This window comes from Loa loa (assembly GCF_000183805.2).
Source record: "Loa loa unplaced genomic scaffold supercont3.171, whole genome shotgun sequence".
Taxonomy (NCBI): Eukaryota; Metazoa; Nematoda; class Chromadorea; order Rhabditida; family Onchocercidae; genus Loa; species Loa loa.
This window is the reverse complement of record NW_018108351.1, coordinates 41,161-63,412: the sequence shown is the minus strand read 5'-3', so window position 1 is coordinate 63,412 and position 22,252 is coordinate 41,161. Positions and strand designations below refer to the sequence as shown.

At 35.3% G+C, this 22,252-nt stretch overlaps 6 protein-coding genes across 6 annotated transcripts; 3 read left to right on the top strand and 3 right to left on the bottom strand.

The window, feature by feature from the left end:
- Positions 1-820: 820 nt before the first annotated feature.
- LOAG_00308 (hypothetical protein) lies at positions 821-3,421 on the top strand (the record flags this gene model as incomplete). Its single annotated transcript, XM_003135848.1, has 6 exons — positions 821-834; positions 1,392-1,553; positions 1,950-1,974; positions 2,077-2,227; positions 2,930-3,042; positions 3,383-3,421. The coding sequence occupies 6 exons, from the start codon at positions 821-823 to the stop codon at positions 3,419-3,421; spliced, it is 504 nt and encodes a 167-aa protein (XP_003135896.1).
- Positions 3,422-4,648: 1,227 nt separating this feature from the next.
- On the top strand, positions 4,649-7,481 carry LOAG_00307 (hypothetical protein). The gene is made up of 10 exons (XM_020445398.1): positions 4,649-4,681; positions 4,804-4,932; positions 5,042-5,086; positions 5,159-5,250; positions 5,527-5,605; positions 5,818-5,921; positions 6,169-6,333; positions 6,429-6,536; positions 6,899-7,038; positions 7,217-7,481. The coding sequence occupies exons 2-10, from the start codon at positions 4,807-4,809 to the stop codon at positions 7,408-7,410; spliced, it is 1,053 nt and encodes a 350-aa protein (XP_020304139.1). The 5' UTR covers positions 4,649-4,681; positions 4,804-4,806; the 3' UTR covers positions 7,411-7,481.
- An 862-nt stretch (positions 7,482-8,343) lies between these two features.
- LOAG_00306 (hypothetical protein) lies at positions 8,344-9,891 on the bottom strand (the record flags this gene model as incomplete). Its single annotated transcript, XM_003135846.1, has 6 exons — positions 8,344-8,528; positions 8,725-8,850; positions 8,982-9,127; positions 9,261-9,349; positions 9,452-9,571; positions 9,808-9,891. 6 exons carry the CDS (start codon positions 9,889-9,891, stop codon positions 8,344-8,346), a joined length of 750 nt encoding a protein of 249 aa, XP_003135894.1.
- Positions 9,892-11,915: 2,024 nt separating this feature from the next.
- LOAG_00305 (hypothetical protein) lies at positions 11,916-13,625 on the bottom strand (the record flags this gene model as incomplete). The annotated part of the gene is made up of 5 exons (XM_003135845.1): positions 11,916-12,077; positions 12,227-12,354; positions 12,660-12,803; positions 13,054-13,227; positions 13,463-13,625. 5 exons carry the CDS (start codon positions 13,623-13,625, stop codon positions 11,916-11,918), a joined length of 771 nt encoding a protein of 256 aa, XP_003135893.1.
- A 1,496-nt stretch (positions 13,626-15,121) lies between these two features.
- LOAG_00304 (hypothetical protein) lies at positions 15,122-17,663 on the top strand (the record flags this gene model as incomplete). Its single annotated transcript, XM_003135844.1, has 6 exons — positions 15,122-15,185; positions 15,843-15,981; positions 16,330-16,517; positions 16,933-17,012; positions 17,174-17,247; positions 17,543-17,663. The coding sequence occupies 6 exons, from the start codon at positions 15,122-15,124 to the stop codon at positions 17,661-17,663; spliced, it is 666 nt and encodes a 221-aa protein (XP_003135892.1).
- A 1,764-nt stretch (positions 17,664-19,427) lies between these two features.
- Positions 19,428-21,420, bottom strand: LOAG_00303 (core histone H2A/H2B/H3/H4 family protein; the record flags this gene model as incomplete). The annotated part of the gene is made up of 5 exons (XM_020445397.1): positions 19,428-19,547; positions 20,313-20,478; positions 20,576-20,699; positions 20,963-21,022; positions 21,345-21,420. 5 exons carry the CDS (start codon positions 21,418-21,420, stop codon positions 19,428-19,430), a joined length of 546 nt encoding a protein of 181 aa, XP_020304138.1.
- Between the last annotated feature and the right edge of the window lie 832 nt (positions 21,421-22,252).

Genomic DNA, 22,252 nt, shown 5'->3' with positions numbered 1-22,252 from the left:
GCCGACATAGACACAAAGAATTACATTTTGGTCCTGCATATAAAGTTTGTCGTAATCTAAGATTAAATTTCACAGCTCATACTTTTGTAACTTTTCCGTCATATTTTACTGTAATGGTGTAGTGCAATCATTCTGATTAGTTTCTTTAGAACGGCAAACATACCATCATGAAGAAAAGAAGGTAAAACATTTATGGGAAACGCGGTTCGTATCAAACGTATCAGGTTATGCAAAGTGTTCCCCAAACAAATCCCCAATCATCTTCACTTGAGATTTTTTATTGTTCCTTTCTCGAAATTAATCACCTTTTTTCTTATTATGCGTACAGCGTGCAACATGATGTATGCTATGTGCATAGATAATAAGAATTTTTCTGGTATGTATCTCGAGTCTTGTGCATCTCTGTAGGATTTCATTGGAAACCTTTCATATTTCTTAGATTAAATTGATCTGTTATTGTTTTTTAGAAACGACTGATGGGCTTGTTTAAAAAGCATTTTTGTAACATGAGCTGTGAACAATTTTGTTAAAATTTTCAGCCATTTTGATTCAGAGAATTTCAGCATTTTTGTGATATTATGATGTTAGGCTGCGAGTTTGCTGAACTAGTTAGTATTTGACTTTTGATTTTAAAAGTGCCATGAATAGGCAAAATCCCGTGTAACTTTAAGTTCCTGGACAATCTTCAAAAATTTGTTGCTAAAAATGGTATTAGGGTGTTCTATCGGCAACGTCGCTGCTGTATTCACTTTCAATGCATGAAGGAATGTAATTTTTCCCTTTTTTGCTCAGCAGACAAGGTAAAGGCATCATTATTATAATGGCGCCAGGAAGGTATACCTTTTGTTTACCTCATCGTGAGTTGTGTCAGCTTCCTTTTTTTATTTTGTCAAGTTTTCTTATTGAAGCATATTTTTTTGCTCCAATATTTTTTATGAACTTGTAAGCGCGTTCTGCGCGTTGCTTTGATATGATTTTCATTCGAATTTCCATTGAATGTTTTACCAAAAAGAGGTTTTCGTGTAATCGAATATTATGATTGTTTACATGGTGATTTCTGAAAGACGATTGTGCATAGTTTTAAAGTTCTGTTTTGGTGCGCATTTGTCGTTTCCATATCTAAATCGATTTCACCGACAGCCTGACTAGCGGGTGGATTAAAATAAAACATAAAAACTGGCATTGTAAGAAACTGATGTTTGGTCGGATCAGGTGTAACAGTTGTAAATTAAATGGTAAAAGCTTTTCACTTTGTTTTGGAGCATTTCTGATGTTTTGATGGATGAATTCATAAGAAATGAAGTCTTCCCAGGCGCTATTTCAAACTTTGGTTGCAAGTTGTAACATGAATAGGAAACTTGAGGAAAAGGTGCTCAAATTTCGAGTTTTAGGGGGAGCGAGGGTTGGGTGGTATTCTTTGACTGGAGTGGTGGTTGTGGTTCATTGTTATTTCATTTCTTTGGTGGCTACTTCAAGTTTTGCGGCGTTGTAAGCGGGGGGTGTTTGAAAGTTTGTCTTTTGTTCGTTTCAGTGGATCACGCTGCGCAGATTGGGTGAGAGAAACGGCAGTGAAAAAAATCTCAATCGGGTGAAGTGTGATTTGGAATACTTTAGCTGTGGTGTTTTCGGAAGGATGAGGGGAGTTCGCTAACAAAGGGAGCGTGAGGTACATGTTGCTAAAGCGTTCGGGAGCTTAAATTGGGATTTGGTTCGCGAAATCCCGGCTAAAGTACTTGTGGGGTGTTTTTAATTATGTGTGGTAATTAAGTAGTTCGTTTTTGTTTGGATGCAGAAGTCGTAGCATGGACCCCAAGGTTCAGAAATAAATTGTTTATTTGGAATCAAACTCTAAGCAAAGCTTTTACCATCTTTAGCCAAACTTGGTGTGGCATTATAATACAATAAACTAAGGACATGGTTTTTCATATATCTCGCAGACCGTACTTTAGTTCTCGCGAACCACCTTCTCGGGGGGTAAGCGGGCTACCGGTTGGGAACCACTAATTTAGACCCACGTCCCAGCATATCTCGAGGCGGTGTTGTCTTAGCGGTCCTAAACAATTTAGCAAATTTTAGGCAGAGGTGGAAGTCCATGAAAAATCGAACACAAAATTCGAGGATCTAATTATGTCAAGACTAACTGCTTTCAAGAACAAAACCAAAAAGACATTGCCATCCCTAACCTGTGTTGTGTTTTTGAAGGTGGTTGGTATTGATATTTCGACCGGTAAGAGTGGGAAAAGTGATTTATGTCTGGATTTCAACGGGATTTGAAATTTATGGGGTTTACTATGCTTGTCATTTATAGTCAGATCAAGTGTTGAACTTGGAAGTCATTCGTGCCTGTCAAAACCTACAGGGTTAAGCGTGTAACATTTATAAACGAATATCATATATCTTCAATGTCTTTCTGGGGAAATTGTTATAAGGTTCATTTTCCTGTGTGATGAGTATCGATAAGTGACTAGCACTTTTTATTTTATACGCATAAATCAAGCGATAAATTTTTGGCATACTCATTTTCGAATTTTCAGTATTGTAAGGAAAAATAATCATTCATACCTGGGATGCTTCTGCGCTAAACGTTAGCTTCCGAGCTAGACGTTAGCTTCATCCGTAGATGGCAAAGCCCAAACTTTAATTTTTTTATCAGCGCACTACCATCAGCTTAGGATTACACCAAACGTCAAAAAGTTTTGGATAAAGAAAAGTGTAGTATTTTTTCATGCAATACCAAAGCAGCATTTATGTCAACTAGGGGAAGGCCAACTTTGGTCACGTTACGACTGGACCTTGTAGGATGTAGTGAAATGTAAACTTTCGTCATCAAACTGAAAGGGAAACATATTAGACTAATGAATCATAAATAGTGAAGAATATTTAAGTAAACAGTGGTCATATATGCTTCGCTTCACGATAAAACAAACAGTAGAAGCAGTAGAGGAAAATATTCGTATGAGCAAAGCGATAAACATGGATGACCAAAATTTGCTCAAGAAAAGCGTTTCGGAGAAAGGCATGAAGGAATTGGCATCTTCCGAAGTTAAGATCTTTGAAAATCATTTCATCACAAAGAGCTTGTAAATAAGCAATTGTTCCGAAGTATTTGCAACACTGATTTGTTGGTGGAGCAGGTTTATTTAGCACTTCATTAAATAGACTGCAGTTTCTCGTGATGAGGAGAATAGGAAGAGAAATAAAGATTGTCTTGAGCTGAACCGATTTCTCATGAATTATTAGCAAATATCATTCAGCCATTTATGTTCAATTAGTCAAAATATTCTTTGTGGATTGATTGAAAATTCATTTGTTAAAATCCATTGAGAATTTAGAACCAACTGGAACATACTTTTTACCTTTCTGGTTTTGAGGTATTTTGCAGCATCATTTTGGCCCTGTAACGAAAGCGGCTACCTCTTAAATTGTTGCGAACTAATTCATACATTATTCGAAATTTTTGCTTGAACGTAAATAACTTATAAAGCAAATCAATTTATTACTGTTTCTCACTGAAAGATGTTTTATTTTAGATTAATTAGGCACTAGTTTCCGCTGCCCATAAATTTGTATGCAACTTGATTTACAGAATTCTTTCCGGAGCTGTATTTTTATGGAAACTTTGAACGGAGAATAATTATATCAAGAAGATATCATCTAGAAATTTTTTTTTTCGATTTCTTGATAACAATAGCATGTGATGGATTACGTGATAAAAGATCTATGCATAATTAAGATTTTCATAAATGTCCAATTAAATTCCGCCTGACCATCATACGTCAATGAAGAAGTGTTATTCAGCGACTTGATAGTGCCGATGTAAGATAAAATTGGTAAAGTGAACGTGATTTTTGTGAAGAGCTTCAACGAATCACAGATAAATTATTCGATTTAAGCCGCTTAAGACATGAACGCTTTATAGCTTAATCAACGAGGACAGTATTAAGGGTACTTCAAGAAACAAATGCTAATGGCTCTATGTCGAAGTTGGCGAGAATGTAGTTTTTTAATAACACACAGTTTGAGAAAAGAAGAATATGCTGGATATTATAATACTTATCAAGTTAAGAAATCATGGATTCAGATAAAATTCTGGATCTGGATTACGTTTGCTATCTCCTCACTTAACTTTTCAATAGATTAAAATGTCTACCAACATTTGGTGATTGGTGATTGCCAATAATTTGAATTGTATAATAGTGTCAAAAGCTACGGAATCAATGAAAATTTCAATATTACATCACATGAGACTGTTTATAAATTATTAAATGACATAAATATAAACAGACTAAACACCTCGATTTCGGCATGTCTACGAGCTATAAATCATAGCATTGCAGCACGAAGAGAGCTTCGTTGGTTTGTAAATTCAGATATTTTCAAAATTTTTCTCCCAGTTTATTTTCATTAAAATAGAACTCCACTGAATCGTTATTCACAAAATTTATTTTGATAGATATCCAGTTCAAATAACCAACAGTTCGAACTACCTCCAGATAGGAAGGACTCCAACTTATCCGGAAATTTTAGATCAGATTGTTAGCTTATAACATTTTCAGCAAACACTGAATCTACAGTTTACATTCTTCCTGCATAGTTTATGCAATGCGATATGGCTTCCATACTAAACTTTTTATACCTGCTATTTCTACCAATATTTACCGAACAAATCAGAACTATTCAGGTATTACTTTTATCAAACAAAATTAAATAATTCTCCAAGTTTGTGTTCATTGATTAATTGAGTATGTTTTTGAAAGCAACTTTTTATAAAAATATACTTCTATTACAAACGAATTTTTGCAGAAAATGGCTGAAAATGAAAAAGTACTGCTGAAAAAAATATTCAGAAAGGAAAGCTACGATTACTCTTTGCCTTCCGAGTCACCAACCATTGTTTTACCGTTCATGTTTATTGACCACATCGAACAACTTGTTCGTTTCATTGCTAACAAACAAACTTTCCATCATTTTAAATGAATTTATCGGTTCTCCATTATATTTAGAAAACTTTTTTGTCTTTTTTATGTTTTATCTTCTTCAGGATCAAAAACAACAGTTGATGGAAATGCATTGTAGTATGTTATTTGTAAGTTTGAATTTTTCCTGCTTTCCGCAACTTTCAGCTGAAAAAGTTTCTAAAATTTGGTGTATTTTATAGCACTGGGTCGACAAAAGAATTGTTTGGGAACCACGAGACTATGGTAATGTTGGCAAAATCGTACGACAGAAAAGTGATTTACCAAGAATGTGGTTTCCTGCGATCCACTTTACTGAAATTTAAGTATACTTTTTCTAAATATATTGTATTAGGATATGTCTGCATCAAACTGCTTTTTTTTGTAATTCTTATCAGCTTCTCAAGGCATACGAACTAAAAATATATTATACTAAGATGTAATGGCAGTGGTTCTGATTGGTTGAAATACTGAAGAGCTAAAATTCTATCAAGATTCCATTCCAACAGATCGTGCTAAGCCATATGTTTTTTTTAATGAAACTATGGGGATGATAAGAATTGTATTACAGGAAACTGAGAAGCGATCAGGCAATGCAATATTTCAATACCGAAGTAACGCTAATCAGTAATGGAGCGGTTTATGCACAAGTAAGCGAAATGAAAATCGATTCCTGAGCACTCAATATTTTTATTAGAAGTCGAGTAATGGCAGTGGTTCTACTTAGTCGAAAAGCTTCTCTGAAGAGCTGAGGTTCTATCAAGATACCTTTCTGAAGCCATAGGAAGCACTTTAAAGTCTCTATATTGGTAATAAATAGCATATGAATCAAAGGAGTATTTCAAACGCACCATCGTTTTAGGTGATACTAACAATTCGCTCAACATGTTCTCTGGATTTCACTGCATATCCAAATGATATTCAGAGTTGTTTGTTAACTATGTTCACACCGTTACCATTGTCCAGGTGCTGTTTTACCTTTGTGGTAACCTTGGAAGCTGTAAAATGTAATTATGTAGTACAGTTAGCGAAATTGTGTCTTCTATTCTCAAAGCATATTTTCCGTCTGAATTTATTTTCAGTGGAAGCAACTGAACAGCTTGCGGATGGTTTATTTTCAGCAAACTGCAAGATTCATTTCAAGATTTATTTTGATCGGCGATTGATTTAGAGTAGAATGAATCTATTCCAGCAGCAGGTAAAAAGCTTGCAGATTGAAATTCTCAAGATGGACATCATTAACTCAAAAATCGGATATATTCGGCAGTTTAATGAATGAATTGCGAACCATCCGATCTGGCGAATTTGAAGTTACAAATCTATCCGCAACACTGCTCTTCATCCTTCCATTCGGCAAAATTACTGCCAACGAAAGCGCGTCAGTTCCATACTTTTTTTCGCAAATTTCTGTTTATATTTACAAGAGTTTTTTACTTCAAAAAAAAATGATGCTTTTTATTTATGTTACTTAAGAGACCGACCTGAAATGATGCGTTCAATAATACGTTTTGAAATAAAATTTCGCAGAATCGTGTATTACTATTCCGTGACAATGGCTTTACCACTGTTTTGTTTGGCAACGTGAGTCTTTTCATTTTTTGTCGAATTGCAACATGGATTCAACAATTCCGTTTTATTTTTCACACTCTCGTTAACTGCAATGATTTGAAAATTCTGAAATTAAATGACATTCATAAAGCTCCAGAAAGAAATGGCAGAATTACTGCTTCTTCCCTGTCTGAAACCCTAATTTGCCTAAAGTGAAAAATTCCTTTAAAATATTATCAGATTTCATGACACAAAAATTTGATGGTCAAAATGTCTCCAATTACACTTGAAGGTAATTCAAAATGTAATGTATCGGAAGTCTGAAGTTGTACATGGGTTAAATTAATGCAACCCATTTAAATGTTAAATATAGCACTTTGCTCCTCTAGTTTCAGAACAACATTCATGGTGGGAACAGTCGTATCTGCTTCCAGTTCCACTGTATGGCTTTTGTTATGTTTTGCAGCGCAAATACTGAATTACACTCAGATGCTGAATAGGTTACCACCCGATCAGCAGAATACTCCCTTCTGTGGTATGTTGTTGTACAACTTCAAATTCTTTTGAAAAGATTTCTTTAAGACCAATTTGCATTTTTTTTAAAAAAACAAGAGATGAATTTTCTTTATAACATGCATTATAAGAATATCATGAGATTCCAATCATGATTTTCTAAATATCATTGTTCCCCTTCGAAGTCTAAAATATTACAGCAAAAATGGCTACAATAATGTTGGCAGAAACGCTGGCACTGATCTTTTACCGTGTGGCAATAAATTTTAAGTATAATCATTCTGTCATTGGAAAAGGAATGATCCAATGTTCCAGAATGCAAAAAATCGAGAAAACACTCCGAATTCTACTTATCCTTCATACTCTTCTAAACGCTGTTTTGTTATTTTGTTGATCTCCTGAAAAATTACAAATCCCTAGCTGCCATGAAGGGACTGGATGTTTATTAGCATAGCTTGTATTTTGGCACTACTAAATCCGAATTTATGTTCGTAGTGACAGTGTTATACTTCTCATATTTTTTACCCTGCTTAATGTGCGGACTAACTGTTTATTATCAATTCCTTGAGTAAAGTTCGAAATTTAAAAATTAACCAGGTAGTCCTAAATTTGATCACGATGATTACCACAGACAACGACAGCTTCAGCAAAAATTGGCCTGCTCTTCTGAGTGATGAGCTGTATCACCCCAATATAACTGATTAAATGCTACTTATGGATTTTTGAGTAGTACCTGCAAAAACCCGACACTCAAAAAAAAAAATTTCATCACGGTATGTCTTCTACGGTATGCTCTAGAACCCAAGAATTAATGAGTGGTTTCGTTTTCGAACTTAGCTGAATTCTTTTAAAAGTGGAAAATTGAGAGTTACAACAGATTATGAAACCAAATAATAATTGTGCAATGTTGATACATCATTATATACGAGTCTTTTACGGATTCGAAAAAATTATCTAGGTGGAAATCTTGGAAATCTATCTCCTGCTATTGGTTAACACCATAATTCAATGATAAAGGATCAAAATCGTTTTTTCACCAAAAACAAATAAAATGCAGCTGAAATCGATGTCACCACCATGCTGAAGACTTCTGAATCTATAAATAATTGGACATTGTCACTAATTATGTGAGAAAAAAGGTATCAAAACTGGTAAAAGTGAAAGTCTTGAAAATTTTCAGCCCTACTTTTATAATTTGCTAAAAAAGTTTGATTTTAATGTTTATAAAAGTATTAGTTCCGAGGAGGCAATAAATGTTTGCCACAACATAACGCTGCAGAGGCAATAAAAAAGCATTATACCATCACAGTAATTTCTCTGCAATTTTTTAAAACTGTTTTGTCCCATCCGTCCATTGCAGTTCAGATTGTCTAGCATTTTTCGAAGACCCTGGTTTTGATGTTCGGGACTTGATTCTTCGAAGTGGTATACAAAGCACTCCGCTCAGTGTTAGCAGTGCACCCATCACATAAAATGATAGATCGAAATTTCCACTCAGATCTTTAAAGAGTGCTGTAATAAGTTTATTGAGATATATTTTGGAAGTTTACGCTAATTCATTACTCATATGATATACTTAGAAAACACCCTCATTCCTCTGTTTACCATACGAAGTGGACATCCTTTCTGATTCATCTGTGACCATAGTTACTTCGGACTTTACTTGAATCATTTCATTTGAACTCCCGAAATTTTAAATGATATTTACCAGCAAGTGGTGGACCAATTAAAACAGCAATACCCATACAGAGCATCATCATCCCAAAAGCATTAGAAAGCTTTTCCAAACCGAGTAATTCAATACAAATAATGGGACGAAGTGATGAGAAACATGCTGCAAGCTTACTTTAATTCATTTAATTTCAGTTTATATTGGTTTAGAAACTGCCATTTAACCTTTTGAATTTTATTATTACGTTTCAAATTTTTAGGTCTAAAATTAGAAAATTAGGGACGAGTTCATACCAACACTCCATGCAAACGGTATTGTATATACCATATACATCCAATATTGTGTTAGTAATGGTACGATGCAAGTTGCTATACCACCACTGATTACACCCAGATTATGAACAAATAATGGATCTACTTTTGGTAAATCGGATATTAGCCTACAATCAGTGCACATACCAAGTAAATAAACCAGGTGAAATGCCAGGCAAAATTTGTTAGGTAAATAACAAGCAAACAAAGGAAATAAGTGGATAAATCAGTGAATGAACAAATACAAAAAAAGAAACGAACCCGCACAATATTCGCCCAAAGATATTCACAAGCCCTATAAGAAATAGCAAATACGATTGTTGGTTTGAAGTCGCACCTACTTTAATTGCCTGAAAAGTGAACAAAGTGCTTAAAAAATAAATGCCATAACAAATAAAACATAATTACTTTTAATATAAAATTATTTTCAAGTAAAAAAAAAAGTGACGAACCTGTTTGCCAAGGAAAATAAACGGGACAAAGAGACAATAAAGTGTCAAAAAAGCGGTGATTGCAATCAATACAAAGGTCGGATCTAACAGCAAGCTTATATCAACCATCGAGCGCAAAATCTACGAATTCATTTAATTTATCATTACCATTATCAAAATAAAAAGAAAATACACCTGGACGACACATCTTATGATAACACCGTAGTGCATGTAGAAATGTGATTGCAAATAAATCCAGGCAATATTATCATTTTAAGTGGTCAACGATATGTGGTCTTTTTCAGTCAGACAATGAAACTCTCTTTCATACATAATTTTCTACTTTGTTTATTGTGGATGACTTGACTGGAACTCACGGTATGTAAAGGAAACCGTCTTCTAGCTTTTTGTGATGTTGTTTGTGTCGTCGTTCTTGAGGTCGTCATTAAATTACCCGTCATTTCCTTCGTTTCTTCTTCTATAAATTATATAAATGCTGAATATGAATGAAAAGATAGAATTAAATCAGATTAAAAATTAACCAATGAATCTTCCTGGGATTGAATGGTAGAAAAATTGTGGAGTTCTGTGCAGAAAAAAAACTACGTACAACAATATTCCTATGTATAATTTCACAAAGTTTCATAATTTAACCATAAGTTTCATAACCAATCATAACGTTTGAAAATATTGCTGGAGACACTTATGTAAAATCTTTTTGATAACCTTCTTCAGTCTAATTATGGGAAATATGTAATGCATTTACACTGTTGTTGTCAAAGTCTCAACATTTGACTAGAAATTTTTCAGCTCCAAAATATGGAGACATTAGATTTTTAACCTCAATACCGCACTTTCAAGTCAGCGAGTTTCCTACTTACCATCAAAGAAAAAGGAAATACTAACGAGACATTTCCCCTCGTAGACCGCTCAGTGATATCGAATGGTTGGCAATGAACTGAGAAGACAAGTTGTTATGTCCACCGTTTCCTCCACAGGACAAATCAGAATTAGATTTCACTTTTTTGTCCTTAACGAGAGAGCTGATTCAATGATGTTTTATATCAATACCATAACTTTGATGATTTCAATCAGAAAATAGAAAAATGCATACAAGCTTTGAATTTTCACAAACAATCGAAAGCAAAAAGGACAATTTGTAACTAATTTGAACTATCAGTAAACAGTCAGTCTGGTGCAAAAATTTACAGAAAATTGGTTCTTCAATTTATTTAGCTTAGTGGGATTTTCATGTTGCAAGCGTAACAAAAAAGTTTATTCAGCGCATTGATAAGTTTTCTTTCGATATCGACTGTCATTGTATCTTGTATCACGGTGTACTACATTAAATTACTAGGACATACAGTATCACTGGACGTCAACATGTAGATTAATTAGGCTACGAACTTTTGTATCGCGATTTATATGAATCTAATACTACATTCCATGTTAATCATTCGTCTTTTTATGTGAAGAAGACCCTTTTCCGGGAAGATGAAGTATTTCTATACTTGCATTGTAATTTGAAGCTCATTTTTGATATGTATTTTGGATTGCAAGATGATCGAGCAGCTTAGAAAATTATTTAACCAGATAAGATCAGTTAAAAATACTGTTTGAAATCTAATAAATGAGAAGCTAAATAAATTCTTGGTTTTCCATTCCATAGTTACGGATTCATTTGCCTTTGATGTTCAGAATTCAAAAAGACCAGATTACTTTAATGTTCAAAGGTAATTTCTTAGAACATTCAAGAATATTCATGGTATCAGCAGATCATTCCAAAAAGAAAAAGGATATTCAACCGTCATAGAAGCAGAACGCAATTCAGTGCTGCATTTAAATATCTGATTTGGATTTGCCCTTGTCAAAAAACATTTGTGTCATGTTTTGGTAAGTCATTACCAACAATTATTACTAGCTTTCTCACACTGTTACATGTCTAAATTATTAAATTAGGCTTCGATCGACAGTTAATGTGAATCCCCATGAAGGTTTTCATCTTCTATACGGTGCTTTATAAACGTTTGAATTTAGAGAGGCATTTCAGCAGACTGTATTTTTTTTTTTTCAGCACTTGAATGGCTTCTTTATTTCTCTGTTTTTCATAATTAGGCAATACCCCAAGGATGACTGATGAAGTCCTTTCAAATTTTAAAGAACAAAATCGAGAGATATCCACTTTTCTGCAGTGATGAAAGTCACCTCAACAGGTCAAGAGGACCTTACCAGTTTCACTCATCAGCGTCGTCAGATTTGTCCTGAGTCAGAAGCAAAATGCAAATTTCGGTAAAATTAGTCCAACAACTCGTAAAATTAGCCCTCAAAATTTTGCTGTCTTGGTTTTAAGATTATGAATAAAGATCCAACCACTGTCAGTCAATTTTCTGCATGAGATGCTGTCCACATATTGCCCGATAAAAGATATTGTCGCATCGATTTAAGATTTTGAATTAATCCAATTTCTGTTTCAAAATTGAAAATATCAACAAATGCAAAGTACGCAAACCTCATTATCTTCAGGCGTTACTAATGGTGTTTCTCGATAACACAAACCACATAAGACAGATAAAAGTGTAATAAATGCTGCATAAACAAGGAAATGCCTCCAGTTGTTTTCACAAACTTCTAATAAAAATGGAAATAACTGAAATGTATAAAAAACTGAAAGTGATAGTGAGGACGCATAGAATTCCAGAAAAAATCTTTAGACGGTCTGAAAGAATTCATAAATTTCAATTCAGTGAACGAAAAGCTAGTTGAATGGTACTGCAGTTCCTCATCAAGGTGACAAACCTGTGAAAATATGGTAGTACCAATGCCTGAACCGCATACAGCTATACCCATAGCGAAGGCTCTTCGTTTTTCAAAATACTGATTCACAATCAATATTGATGGCAAATAAACAAGTCCAAAGCCAATTCCTGAATTCGTTGATTGTAAAAACTTACCACAACTGAGTTATTTGATTTTTGTGAGATGAAACTGCGTGTGGAAATGGAAAGCAAACACCACCAAAGTTCCAAAAATGTCTTCCAAGGCCATCTGTGTAATCAACATCATGCGAAATTCTTTGTCATAAATTTGAAATCCTTGAACAGCAAGAATTAAAGGAGCAGCTACAATTTAAAGAGGTTTTCACAACAAAAACTCAGTTGCTTCATTCCTAGAATTCTTTTTTCTCCTTTTCTTTTGGACGAGTCAAAACTTGCTAGACACTTATACTTACCTCCAATAATACCGAACGTGATATAAAGCAATGGAAGTGATGGTACGATGGAAGATAGAATGAAACCAACAAATGTCGTCATAGAACCAACGATAACTACCAAACGACATCCAAATAAATTTGCAAGCCCGCTTGCCAAAGGACCTTGGAAACAATTAATATGATTATAGATGCTAACAAGCAATAAAATCAGAATTCGCACAACTTCACTACTAAACCCGCGATGAATAAAACTTTATCGAAAAGTACCATACATCATCATTGTAGTTTCAAGTCTCTGTGAACACTAGTTGTACCAATGGTTGGTGTTTCCGTACAACACTTTTTTTTTTTTAAATCTATTAATAAGACTATTAATGCTAACTAAAAAAAACGGCTGCAAAAAGTAAGACACCTGCAAGAAAGTAAAACCCAGCAAGTAACGACTGTACAAGGGAAGCCTGCATAGCTGTCGTTCCGAAATCCTGTTCCCAAACCTCAACAAGTGTTTTACCAATCGAATAAATAATCCCATCCACGATAACATTGGCAAAAAATGAGGCGAACACAATTATCCACCCGTATCCACCTGCAATTCATGACACTCAATTCAGTCTATCGGAAAGCTGGCAAATACCGAAGCAAATATCGCTCCAACATTGTGGCGCGATTATGTCAGCTGGCAAGCATGAAAAATCAAGCATGAAAGCATGAAAGCATGAAAGCATGTCAAGCATGAAAAATCAATTATGGAGAATAAATTCATAAAATAAGGTTCAGTTATGGCAAAGTAATAAATTAATAAATCTTCATAGAAAGCGAACCATCTGGTGGGGTCATTGATAAATTATTGTTCGTTTTGGAGCTGCCATCCTCAATTAAAACTTCATTTTTCGCCAAACATTTCTTTCCACTATCTTCCATCGTATAACAGGCTAAATTCTGATTATTTGATGATGCATGCAGTGCATGCACACTAAATTGCATGTGTCATGACTGGATAATAGAAGCGTTGTTGAATATTCAAAATTAATCAAAACACGCAGTTACACATAAAACAACGGCTAATGAAAGGAAAAAAGCCAACGGTGTGAAAATTGCAGAGCTTCTATTGTCCCAGAGAAAATATGAAAATCGTAAAGCTTCCATTATCCAAGGGCAAATGATTTGTTTTCTGTTAATTCTCCCATCATATGTTCTGAGAGTCCTGTAGTAGCTTATCGTTTCATCAACGTGTTTCAATCATTAGAGAAAAAGCAGCAAAAGTATGATTCGAAATGTGAAAACTGTACTTAATTTGGTATGATAAAAACACAATTCTTGCATATATACATGAGCAAATAGTGTTATCCTCTAGCTGTGTAACTGTTCTAGTGAAGAACAAAATGAAGAAGGTAAGAAACTTTCTGTAAATATTCTCTAATTCTGTAACATTGCGATTCATTTATTCCGCTTGTATTGTAAATATTTGATATCAGTTCGAAATCTTCGGATTTCCAACAGTGTAAGCAGCAGAACTTCTGAATTTTTATACAGGATATCATGAATGTCTGGGAACTGATCTATGTTAATGATGCATCAGTCTCTCTGTTGAATATTTAACCCGAACCCCCTCCTCCCTCCCCATATATCTTGTCACTGTGTCAAATATTTGACAAATCAAATATTTAACAAGTTTTTCGTTGTAATTAATCCAGTGGCCACACGCTGAGAAGATAAAAACTGAATTACATTTCAGCAAAAATTGAAATACAGGTCATATTAAAGCACAGTATGTTGTTGCAATGTTGTTCTTTTGAGGAAAGGAAACTTTGGCATGCAGTAAAACGATGTTCATTTCACTTCTATGAATCGAAGTCCAACAAGAACTGTACAATTAGCACTCTCTTAAACAAACAGATCAAGAATATAAATTAATAACCTTAGGTGTGTTATGTTTTCTTTCCAGCTCTAGAAATGGCTTATCACCAATACTGTAATTTTTGAAAACTTCCAAGTCTTGCAAAGAAATGCGAAAAATTTGAACAGCTTTTTCGAATCATAAAATGTATGTCCACTTGTCCTTCCTTACCCTTTTCATTGACAATCGCTGAATAAATTTTCTTTAGATTATACAAACTAAAATTTGGCATTCAGAAGAACAACTGAAGTGCCAAATTCATGATACGAGCCGCAAGCAACTTGCACATCACTCTTTCTTTTGTCGATTGGACAAAAAATAAACAGAAACGTACTGCAAATAAAATACCCTAGTCTACAAGGATTAACACAGAGCAGTAAGTCGGAAGTATAAATATTTTTCCTTCCAGATATTTTAACCACGATTAAATATGGATATATCATGTCACTAGCATTCAAATACCTTCAGTGATACCCTTTCGCACAAAACTCGAAGTGCTGTTTTTGGCGATGTCATCCGAAACAGCAATAAAATGAAAAATAAACTGATTAGAAAATAATTCTGCTCACAAAAACATGTAGGAATGGAATGTGTTATTACACAACAAGTTCCTGGCAGAAATGAAAGTCTTAGGAACAAACTAAAACGTACCTGAAATAAATCATTTGTTGTCAGAACACCCTTCTAAGCTTAATGTTAGTGATTCAAAATGCCAGTCTTTCCAATTTTTTTTTCATTCAATTTCCGAATTAGATTAAAAGATCGAAAAAAACTGATCATACAAGTTGCTTTTTTTTCGATGCCTATTATTTCCACAAGTTTAAATTTTCTGCTAGTAAAGTAATGACGGAAAATTAAAAAACGAGACGATGGAACAAAGTTAATCAATCAATCATTCGATGTTTAAATTGAGTTAACCTTTCAGTATTCAAATTGACCACGAATATTTGGATGGAAAAGTGACAAGAAAATAAAGTACAAACGTCACCTTCATCAAACTTTAAAGTCAGCTGAGTAAACAGAAATCACCAATAATCTCAAGAACAAAATTGGCCATTCATCAGTTTTCAGAGCTAGTATCGGAAAAAGATTTGTACAAAAAAAAAAAGGAAAGGAGGAAAAAAGAACGTTGCGAAGCACAAGTAAATATGGATATATTTAACCAAACTTCTGTGGCTTTCCTTGATTTTGAATTCCTCTCCACGCATCTTATTTGCTTTATCCTGATGAAAACGTTCATGTTTTACTACCAAATGTCTCGTGTTTACTTTTTAACTATCATATAATATTCGTACGGTTTAAAGAAAGTGATCAAACAACATTACCAAAGAAGGTAGTATCCCTTAATCCGAGTTTCTCCACGGACACTCCTCTATCGCACGAGAAAAGCTTGCGTGGCTTTATGAAGTTGCGAGGCACGCAGGCAATGGCATGTTCCGGTAGGTGACAGGTCTCAACTGAAACATCCGACTAAGTGCGTCTATGGTCAGGATGGGCTCGTTAGCGTCCTGATCCTAGGGGGAAGACAACCCTAACTCCGAACTAAGTAGGTGGAACTTGCTTAGCCTTATATGGACATCCATCTAAGTAAGAGGATACTCTGATTGAACCTACGTCCTGAGAATTTCGTTGTCACCGTTCTACCTCATTAGGATCTGGCAAATGAACCTTAGAAGTAAAGAGTGGGACTAGTTCCACGCACGTTGCACCTCACCGTAAAAATCCATTGCACAGGCTCGAAAGATACATCCACATTTGTAAAGCCTTGCTCTCAGTGAAGTTCGTCTTCAGGATGAAAACAGCTTTAAAGAGCATGGTGCATGGTGCCGGCTACATCCATCAGTCAGGCAAACGCAAAACCGAAATGACCTTTCAGGAGTTGGATTCATGGTTAAAAACGCCATTGTCTCCGAAGTTGAAAATTTGCCGACAGTTCATTCCGATCGCATTATCTCCTTATAGCTTTGTAGAGACAACAAGTAACATACTATTCTCTTCAGTATATATGCCCCAACCCACCAAGTTGACCCTGCGGAAAAAGCCAAATTTAGATCAAATCGCACCCAGAAGATTCCTTCAGATAATAGAATCATAATCTCATAATCCTTGGTGACTTCAACGCCAGAGCAGGAAGAACTCTGAAGTTTGGAAAGGAATATTAGGAAAGCATGGCGTTGGAAACTACAATGACAACGGACGCCTTCTGATAAAGTTTTGTGCAGAACGATAGCTCACCATTACCAACACTATCTTTCAAGAGTCGATCGAAGCACTGGCACCTTACTGACTGCGTCTTAGTGAGCGAAAGAAATATTTACGATGTCCGTCATACCCGAATGTTGCCTAGTGCAGAAAGTCACCTTGTGTAATGTAAACTTAACCTCCACCTTTAAGCCCAAATGAACGATGGGCGATATTGCAAAGAGGAGCTCAAAAATAACAATCTTCAAAAAGCTATGAGGAACAGCTTCCAGGTAAAGCTTCAAACTAACCCTCTGAAGATCATCCCATGGGTCCCTCGCCTGAAAAGCTTTGGCAACATATTAAAAATAACATCCTTCAATCCTCTGAAGAATCCTTAGAGTTCTTCAAGAAAAACAAAGATTGGTTTGATGAAAGCAATTAAGAAATGCAGGAATTGTTGACAAAGAAGAGAACTGCGCGTCAAGCAGATCTTGCCAAGCAGATCTCGTTCAGCGATCTTGCCATGTAAGAAAAGCAGCCTTTCGTCTTGCATGTAGTAATCTCCAAGAGGAATTTCGAAACATCTAGAACAAGTGATCAGACTAGCAGAAAACTCAACTATACACAGGTTTGGAAAACCACAGAGGATTCTATGAAGCTCTGAAAAGAAGTGTGTGGACTACATCAGGTCCAAAGGACCACACCACATCAGGTCGCATCAGGTCCAAAGCTTCTTCCTCAGCGCAGATGGCCAAATGCTTCTCACAGATAGAACCTTCATCTTAAATCGATGAACATTTTCAGACTCTTTTCCGTGCAGTCCAAGGCTTAGCAATTCAGCGTATTACACAACAACCAGTGAAAAACCGAAACTGGATATAGCCCGTACAATGGGCAAGACTCTTAAGGCCATGAAACATGCAAAAACTGGCAAGGATTGATGGAATGCCATCCAAATTCTGGAAGTATGGAAGCAAGCACTCCATGCTAAATTTTATGAGCTCATTATGCGTTGCTCAGAACAAAGCGAACTACCACATCTCCGTAATTAAAAGCATTCGCAAGAATACTTTTGAACAGATTGGTACCATTATCGCAGGAAAATATCTACTTAAAGCCAATGCCGTTTTAGAATCAGCAGAAGTACCATAAACATGATATGTTTCTCAGACAACTGCAGAAGTGTAGTGAACAGAAAAGGATCCTACGTAACTTTCGTTGGCCCCAACAAAGCATTTGTCATTGTAAGCAGAAAAGGCCTGTGGCAGAATTTGGAACGACTAGGATGTCTCCCCAAGTTCCTCAAAATGTTACATGAGGATTAGCTTGCCCAAGTCAGATATGGCTATCTCTGAGCCCTTCCCAATAAGGAAATGTGAAATAAGGTTGCATCCTCACCCACTCCATTCACAGTCTTCTTTAGTACGATGCTCCAAAGGGCCACAGCAGACCTCAATGAAGAAAACACTTGCATCCCGTACCGTACCGATGGAAACCTATTCAAAAACCTAAAGCGGGTGAATGTTTATACCAAGACCCCAAATCACACCTTGTCTGCCAACTGCTTTTTGCTGACGATGCCGCCCTCGTTGCTCAGACAGGAGCAGCTCTGTCTGCCTTTACAGAGGCTGCTGAGCTTTTCGCGCTGGAAATCAGCTTGAAGAAATATTTCATGAGTAAATCAGTAAAAGAAGTTTACAGTACTTCTTTTACTGATTTACTCATGAAATATTTCCGATAGTACTTCTTTTACATAAATACATGTAGGCATCTGATCTTACACCCCACAACAAATTTTAAGCTGAATATCAACTTTTGCATATTAACCACAGACCCAAAGGAGAAAACCTATCAGGACATCACTTTTTAAAACTATGATAGTACCTTCGCTGCTATACCTTAGTTCAATGTTCGGTAATTTAAACTAACTATAAATTAGTACTATCGGACAAAGCTAAGATTTAACTGACTATAAATGTGAAATTGTTTTAGAAGTAACAAGATTTTACTGTGTATACCTGATATTAGCCAAGGGAAGTCACCAAGCCAAAATAGACAATCATAATCTTAGTGACAAGTTCATTACACTGGTTTTTCGAAAAATATTTCATAAACCAACACAAAAATAATACAGTTAAAATGTCTGGAAAGGACAAAACAGTATGCGAGCTTTTTCATGGTATTCCCTCTTCGGCTTTTGTCTTGCCAGTTCCTCATACTTTCCTACCTTTATTTCAGTAAGATAAAATGTTATGATGAAACATTCCACTGCTTAATGCGAAGAAAAAAAAATGGAAATCATCACATACAAAAAGCAAAAAAATGTTATAACCATGAAATTCTATATATTATATAATAAACACAATTTCCAAACATTCCAGATGACTTATGATCCTTTGACATTTCTCCCACTTAAAACATAATTTTTTGTTGCCTTTGCACATGTTGTACTTCGCACTACTGTACTCACGAATTACATCATCTGATGGTTACCTTTGAGACAAAAGGAAGAGATGGAAGATATGAAGACTATAAGGTTGCTAATGCACAGTGAACACACTAAAATAGCAATATTAAAAAACTAATCAGACGGGAAAATAAATTACGTTATGTTTTCATACGTTCGGGAAATATTCATACGACACTTTTTCAAACATTCAACTTCACGTACGATGATAAAAAAAAGGCGTTGTTTTATTTTGCTCTCAAATATTGAACAACCGACGAACGAGTTGAACATCGCGTTGCATTACTGTTATCCGTTTAGCGTGCTGACTGCACAAAAGAGCGTTTTCAAAAAATTGGACCATGAAAGCTTCTGCAGCCTGAAATAAAATCTTTTTGATATGATGGAAAAAGAATCACTTTTGTCAGAGCTAATTTATATTCACTTCAACATCGACGCGTTCTTTCACCTTATTAGTACTTTCAAGCTTCTTTGTTCTTATGTTTGATACAAGAATGGAAGCGATAAGAAGTTGACTAGACCTAATTTTGAAACGACAGTTATCTAAATGTATTTCAGCAGGACCTACAGTAAATAAAAATAGGAATGATTTGGAAGCTCATAAAATGAACAGATATATCTTCCATTCCAGTCAAATAAATGAATCTGAAAAGCGGTATTGCTAAATTATGTAGCTGATATCTAAAAAGTAGTTGATATCTAAAAATTGGTCTCACTTGGCGAAGACTTTCGATCCCAAAGACCGCACAATGAAAACCAATATGCTGTATTACTCATTACATATCATATTTGTTTACCAAAATTAGTAGCATTTTTATACGTTGAAACATAGTATAAAACGTTAAGTTTATACATGAATGAGGCAATTATTTGAATTTATTATAGGAATTTATTACACTGCTTAGCTAAAAATTTCCATGCTTTCCAGGTAAGTATTAGCGGCCATTATCCTAAATAGAAGAACCCATCTATTTGTAGCAAAGAATTACAGGTAAACCCTTTTTAGATATACTATTTACAAAAGTAAATAGTATATCTAAAGACCAATTCGAATTGGTCCTTTACTTAATGCGAAAGAGAAAATATTACTCCGTTAGAAATTAATCTAGAAGATGCAAAGAACCTCCTGAAGTGCAGCGATCGCTTCCACTGCAAAACGGTACCCAACAGAAGAATCAGACATTTCATTTGCAATTTCCCTAACAAGACGGGCAAAGGGCAGCTTTCTGATCAACAGCTTCGTCGATTTTTGATATTTTCGGATTTCCTTAAGCACTCTCACGCCTGGCCTGGAATTTTAACTTATCCAACCAGTGACTATGAAATGAAAAATGACTCACCTTTCATTTTACAGATACATCAAAATTAAAAAAATCGAAAATATGCCTGTAGGGTTGAGAACGCTTTTTCGAGTCATGCATAGCTTTACAACCATATCGAGGATGCCCACCACTGCGACTCAGGCCTTCTTCAAATTCACTGATTACCTTTTTCCGGTCCTTTCCACATCCTACAAAAAAAGAAAAAAAAGCCATCAGTCCTAGCACCAAAAAAACAGTTTGCTTAATTTATAATGATTTATCAATTGAGACAGATAATTTGTCAAAAACGAAAACCGTTATTAAGCTGATTAGTAATCCAGATCTTTTGGAAAACAAGCACATCAGCTTTCAAGACATCATTTTCCATTTTTGGTTTTGACTTGTTTTCGATACATTATCACTTCTTGCTTTAACCTTTATATTGAAGTAAGACCACGATGGAAAATCTAACCTCGTATATGTTGGAGTTCCGAAGAGATATTTCGATGATGTGTTGCAGGAAATACGAAATCTGGAATATACATAAAAATACGGAATATACAAAAAAAAAGATGAAAATGATAAAAGTAAACTACGAAGCCTTGCATAAACCAATAATAAATTCGCTAGAAACCTTCTATGCAATACATGGAGAAGATACAGAAAGGTTTCAAAATTCCCGTCGGATGACCTATTAAAAGCAACGCACATTAGACTACAGTGCCCACACTGAGAAATAACGAAGTTGCATGCCTCCATTAAAAGCTGAAAATAATGGGACAACTCAAGTGGTTCGAAAAAAATCAATACAAAGTTCCAATCATAACAATAACTATACAGTACAGGCGAAATACCTTCAACAGTTAAATTATTCCTTGAGGAACTAGAAGACACATCGTATCGCCGCACACCCGCTTTGGTTCGCACCATTTCAACAGCTGCAATAAGACATACGTTACTTGGAGACTACTGAGATTTTTCCTTGATTCATGTTAAATTATATGCACAGATTATAAAAATTCTCCCCCTACTTTGTAAGCGATATTTTTAATTGGTTTCAAAATTTCGATTTGACTTCATTGACTTGCTAAATTTGGGACTTATCGTAGTAGTCGATGCCCAACAGACTATAAAGCATCAACTAATATAATACCCACCATAAACCATACACAACAGCAAAGCCAAAACAAAAACAGGCGGCACCCAATCCCAATCCTTGACAATTTGAAACTTCCCGCCTCAATGCTGATTCACACAGCGCAACCCAGTAAACCGCAGCAATACTGTCTGATTGCCTCATTTTCTGACACGGGCCATTTCACTAACAGAAGAGCCACTCGGAGACTAAGTCGTTTTTCTACCGGCGATTGAAAAACTTCGTCCTTCGTCACATTGCGGGGTCATACATTGCTCACTTGATTAATGGATTTGGTGCTCGATATCAGTATTCAAATAAATGTAAGTTCAGCTGTCAAAATAAGCATTTATCAAATCCAGTGTACAAAATAAGTTCAACATCCAGACAGGCTGAAAGCACTCCATACATATGCTGACTGGGAGTGTGAGAAATACCGAAGTTACTCATTTTGAACAGTGATCCAGAATGTGGGACAAAGCGGGAAATCACTAAACTGACGCATTATACAGGAACGTGAAACGTAAGAAGTACTTCATTGTATAAACAAGGTAGTGTAAAATAGATAACGGCAATAATAGACAAGAAGAAGAAAGAAGTACTTCCAGTCCTTAAAATATCCAGCTG

Excerpts from the sequence above, each read along its gene's own strand:
- LOAG_00307 (XM_020445398.1), top strand. The coding sequence starts at position 4,807 with ATGGCTGAAAATGAAAAAGTACTGCTGAAAAAAATATTCAGAAAGGAA. Across the intron at positions 5,087-5,158 it reads TGCATTGTAGTATGTTATTT|CACTGGGTCGACAAAAGAAT; the intron begins GTAAGTTTGAAT and ends TGTATTTTATAG. Across the intron at positions 6,334-6,428 it reads ATTACTGCCAACGAAAGCGC|AGACCGACCTGAAATGATGC; the intron begins GTCAGTTCCATA and ends ATGTTACTTAAG.